This window comes from Loa loa, assembly GCF_000183805.2.
Source record: "Loa loa unplaced genomic scaffold supercont3.416, whole genome shotgun sequence".
Taxonomy (NCBI): Eukaryota; Metazoa; Nematoda; class Chromadorea; order Rhabditida; family Onchocercidae; genus Loa; species Loa loa.
In genome coordinates this window covers 11387-17149 of record NW_018108596.1, presented here as the reverse complement: position 1 = coordinate 17149, position 5763 = coordinate 11387, and the positions used below count along the sequence as shown (strand labels likewise).

The 5763-nt window shown below is 25.8% G+C and overlaps 2 protein-coding genes across 2 annotated transcripts; one reads left to right on the top strand and one right to left on the bottom strand.

Moving 5' to 3' along the window:
* Positions 1–97: 97 nt before the first annotated feature.
* Positions 98–477, top strand: LOAG_12046 (hypothetical protein; the record flags this gene model as incomplete). Its single annotated transcript, XM_003147560.1, has 2 exons — positions 98–176; positions 245–477. Coding segments are annotated over 2 exons (312 nt in total), but the record flags the coding sequence as incomplete, so codon positions are not given.
* A 309-nt stretch (positions 478–786) lies between these two features.
* Positions 787–3972, bottom strand: LOAG_12044 (hypothetical protein; the record flags this gene model as incomplete). The annotated part of the gene is made up of 6 exons (XM_003147559.1): positions 787–1012; positions 1126–1258; positions 1747–2032; positions 2274–2432; positions 3258–3497; positions 3887–3972. Coding segments are annotated over 6 exons (1130 nt in total), but the record flags the coding sequence as incomplete, so codon positions are not given.
* Between the last annotated feature and the right edge of the window lie 1791 nt (positions 3973–5763).

Genomic DNA, 5763 nt, shown 5'->3' with positions numbered 1-5763 from the left:
CACAAATGAAGATTTGGAAAGGACTCAACTACTCACTCCTGTTACTAACGCTACAAATATAGATGTATCCTTTGAGCCTGCGCAGTGAATTTTTTAGATAAGGCATAGCGTGAGCGGAACTGGTCTCACCTTTTGCTCCTATGGCTCATCTGCTAGGGGCCTGAAAAATTTGGACGGTGAGAGCGAAGTTCTTAGGATGTAGTTTTTTTCATAGTATCCTTTGCTTAGATGGATTGCCTTACAGGGTTAAGGATTAAGCGAGTTCCTTCATCTGCTTGGGTTTGGAGTTGTCCTTTCCCTAGGATAATTCCCAGGAGGCTGAAGAACCCATCTTATCAGTGGATATACTTTGTCTCATCCTTCAGTTGTGACTTGCTCACATGGCAAATTCTACCGGAAGTATATGTCATTGCCAACATAGCTCGTGATCTCATAAAGCACGCATGCTTCTCCTCCGCGATAAGGGGATTTCCGTAGAGAAAACGTATTACTAATGAAATAAATGACATTCGTTTTTTTTTCTTCTCCTCTCTTTTCCGATTATTGAACTATTTAAATTTAAGGTCGCCTGAATACAAAGTGCTTATCTGTTTATATACTTTGGTTGTATTCTGTCATGACATATTTAAATTTTATAAGAGATTTTTTGATAAAACAAATATACAATCATATATAAAAACGGAATGGTAAATGAAATTATCGACAATTTCAAATTTTATCAATACCAAAACAAAACAAGCAAACATAACGAAATAGTTCCTAGGTGTAACAACTGAATAGAAGTAGTTAAATCGATACAGAAATAGTTGATGATGATTTTTTTTTCCGATATTGATAATTGCAAGGTAGAAAATCTTTCAGATGTGAACGTATCGCCGGATTATACATGTAAATGATTATACGAATTGCGCTTGTAAACATATAAACAAAACTGACTGTATCCGAAAAAACAGTATGGAATGTACTTGCCATCATTGGGTCATCCGGATCACGAAGTATTGAAATTTGAGATCTAAAAAGGATGAAGCATTTTAATTCCGCAAAAAAAACGAGCAAAATTATTTATCAAATCAATTTTATATTATTTAAATTTTGCAAAATTAAAACAATGAATAGAAATGAAACCTTTCTAAGATTGTTAGTATCAGATGAAGACTGTTACTTATCAGATAACTAGTAACAATGGCAAACATCGTACAAACAGCATCACGAACCGGAGTGGACATCTTAAGTAATGGTTTGGTCATCATAATGGATACTGAAAAAAGGATTTTTTTTTACTATCACTTTCAAAAACCTCTTTAAAATAATTTTTTTCAACTCAAAGTCTTATAAAGTCATTACACATAATTAAAATATTGCTCCGAATTAGTTAGTTATATGTTATTTTTTTTAAGACTTTACTTAAATCAATTTTACATTAATTAAATTTGTCCAGTTTTAAGTGTAGTTTCTTAGTCAAACTTCGCACTTAAATTTTTTCAAAGCATAATTTTTAAGATTCTATTATATGCAAATAATAAATATGGCATAAAATAATTCATTTTAACATTATATCTATAAATTTATTAATTTTTTGTTTCAATTTTCTTTTTTGCAGTAATTTGATGCATTATGTCTTTCTCAATACAATGCGTTAATATTGATTTCATTATGAAAATTATTATATAACTATTATCTTTACCTATATAATTCTATTATCTATTACCTTGATTTATCTATATTATCCGCAGAATAATAGCTTACTTTCACTTTTCCTTTCGTATAAAAAATCACCACATTTTTTGAACTTTGAACTCAATATGATACTTGGTGATTTCGATTTATATTCGAGTGTTGAAGCTTTACGACTAGATTGACCAAATTCAAATAAAGCATTTGAAATGGAAACGTGATTTTGCTCTTGTTGGAATTGTTGATGACTTGAGGTAAAATTCTGATTTAATAAATAGTGTCCATTTTCCTGATTTATTTCTTTTATGCTATTCCTTTGTTCATCCGAACTTTGTTTTGGTAATTTTCGAATAATAATCTACAAAATTTCTGGATGTTTATGTGATTTTTCAAAAATTAGTTTTTAAATTTAATGGATTACAGTAACATAAATTCAATGGATTACAACAATGAAAAACAAAAAAAAACACTTCAATTTGGTTTTAGATAACTTTAAAAAAGGATGAACTTTTAGAAATATTGAATTTCAGTATTTACATGATATCTGATAGTTTCAGGAAAAAAAAAGGGAAAGAAATGATATCCTTAAAAAAACTTACAAAATTAAACACAACAAGGATGATAAATGGAATAAATGTTTGAGCAACTGATAACAGATGGAAATCGAAGAAGTAATAAACTTTACTTTCATGTACCCAATCAGCTGGTCCAGTACTTTGTGTCCGCAAAAAATCATCACAATTCGGAAAATGACGTACCTAATATGGGAAGCGATGAACTTTTTTTTTGTTTTTCCGAATTACTTTGTGAAATAAAAGGAGAAGCTGCTTATTAGCTTCTTTACTAAAGCAATATGATAATATAATAGTAGTAATAGGGAAAAAAAAAGTACAAAAAAAAAAAAAACGAGAAAAGGAAGAAAAGTGATGTAATCTGATTTTTAACCACTAATTACTTTTTGTTCAATGGTAATTTTTTATCATTGAATAAAAAATTCATAACCATAATAGTAAATACTATTTATAAATATTATCTCAGCATGAATAAACATTGTTAAATATAAATAAACTTGATAAGGAATCAAAAACTAATAAATGTTATTCATAGTTGATAAAGAATGATAAGGTGTAATTTGTTGTTAGTACTTAAATTTCAGATAGTTAAATATTTCATATGTTAATACTAGATTTGATTTGAAAATTCTACTGCAACATCGGAATAACTAATTTATGCAAAAAAATATATGAAATATATCGTTCCAGAAGTTTGAAAAGAAGTTGATTAAACATAATGTATCGTTAAAATAATACTGGATTTATAAGAACAACCGATACATTATTTAATATCGTTTAAGATATCAAATATTAGAAACATTTTTTGCAAAAGCTTATTTAATTAAGGTCTTATTTGTTCCATAAATGATTACATTAACATCGTATTGTTGATGATAAGTTGAAAATAATAAAATTAAAATAAAAATGATTTCATAATCAAATTTTAATCATGCTATTTTATTAATTAACCTTGGATAAATGGTTAGATAGATAAATATATGATTTAAAAAAAGGTATAAAAAGACGTACTACGATAGCAAATGCTGTTGGTAGACGTGAAATGATACAACAAAGTAGCAGAAGAAAGATGGTAATTTGATGACCTCGATCACTGAACATTCGTTTTAAAAATTTCGTAGTTTTTTGGCCTGATATCCATACAAAACGTTCCAATGTCGTTAAAATTAGCATATATGGAATAGCTAGTTGTGTTATTCTGCTTATAACAAATGCTGGTACAATGTAAATATGATATAATATAAATAAATTCTGAAAAATATTAACATTTTTTAAAATTTAAAATGACATTTAAAGTAACTATCTTAATTAACATTTAAAATAATCATTTGAATGAAAATTTAAAACAATCATTTAAACTAATATTTAGCACTAACATTTAATATTCCATATAATTTATTCCAATTTTTCCTATGCTAATTTTGATAATGCTAATTTTTACTGATTGTTAGAAAAATATTTTTTAAATTAGCTGCTAAATGCTAAAATGCTTAATCCTTCATATTGATAGCAAATTGTTATCATTTGAATATTGCATTAATTACTGCATTAATTACTTCAAAGCATACATGTATATTTAATTAATGTTTATCGAATTATCATCGTTAATTGATTAATTATTATTAACGAAGAGAACTTACTGAAGCTTTAAGATAAACAATTGCTGCATCAATTCCAAATAGCATAATGTAAAGAATACAAATTAATGTATCAAGAATTGCCAATACTGTAAAAAAAAAAAAAGTAAATAAATAGTCACAGTCACTCACTTTTGTAAATAATCACCTAATTAAATCCAATTAAGAAATGAAAAAGTAAACTATAGTTTCAAAAAAAAAAAAGAAGTCCAAAACTTAATGATGAAATATATTTTACCAGTAGGATATGTTGTTGATGTTGGATAAGTTCGTGTCATAAAAATATATACTAAAAGTAAATTACCGCAGGTACCAAGCCATGCAATAAATGATGCTATCATCAAAAAGATAAACCGTGCCAATGTGTAAAATTCTGACTGAAAATTTTTGATAAATATGAAAAATATTTCCTTTTATTAAATTTGAAATTTTTAATTAAAATTCAAAATTACTATCATTTTTGTTTTCGTTTTTAAACGAAAAAATTAAAACAAGAAGAAAAAGTTTTTTTTTTTTTGCAAAGCTATAATTTAAATAATATTTTCCACTAATAAATCATTTTCAATCTTTTTATCGGTTTTAAATTTTACATCATATTTTATTTTACATTACTAAATTTTCAATTTTCAATGTCAGATTTTTTAACCATTTAATTTTCTTCGTTCTTTTTGCTGCATCCAAAAGCAAAATAATTTATGCAATTTCATTCTCTCTTTCTTCTTTTATTCTTTATTCAATAAACGCATTTTTATTGATAATTTTGATATTTTAAAGGATTACTAACTTATTAGCAAAAAATATTATTATTATTATTTACAATAATGCCATTATTATTATTCATAATAAGGATTACTGATTTCCTTTTTGCAAGAATAATAAAACCTTTTAGAAATATTATAATTTAAATAGGACGAAAACAAAAAAAAAAGGAAAGAAAGAGAAGCGAAAAAAAATGGCATATAAATTCTTTGAAAAATGAAAAACATTATAGTAATTTTGAAATCTTTTAGTGTTACATAACTTTATTTAATGTCACTCAAAATTTGAAATATTTGTTGCTATTTTCTTTTTTTCCTTCAACTATTTGACAACTGTTGTTGACACATCAAATCATAATATTTTCAAATTAAAGTAAAAAAATTTGTTAACTGAATAATGAACAAACTAATTTTGAACATAAATTCTGTTTTCATTAATTTATCAGTCGATTGAACTGTTTTTAGGCACTTGATGATGATAATTCCTACCAGCTACTCATTTCACCTAATTTGTTCGTCAACATTAGTTGGTGACAATTTTATCAGTTAGTCAATCAATTGGTCTATTCTTTAACATTAAATAGCTTATCAGTTGACTATTCTATATCAGCTAATCGACTGATTGATCTATGAGATACTTGCAATACTTTTGACCGTATATAATTCACTTAATGCATTAAGTATTTAATTAATTTAATTAATGCACATTTAATTAATTGCAGATTTGAATTATGTGAATAATCCGAATAAGAAATAACCGTGAATCTTCGCGTATAAACAATGCATATTAGGTATTATTTTCCATTTTTCAACTTCACGAAGTTTAAATTTTTCATTTTTTAAATTTCAATAATTACCGATTTTCATTAATTTAATTTTTTGACCTTTTTATTTTGATATTTAATTCTTACTGCCAAAATTTCGGTTTCATACACATACATTTTTCCAAAATTTCGAGGAAATTTCATCTTTTACTTCATTCAAAATAATTTTATTTCTTTTGTATTTTCCATTTCGGATTTGTGTTTTATCAAATGAGCAAAAAAACTGCTAATTACTGCTAATTGGTAATTAACTGCTAAACATTACTATTGCCAATTATTGTTATTGCTAATTATTATT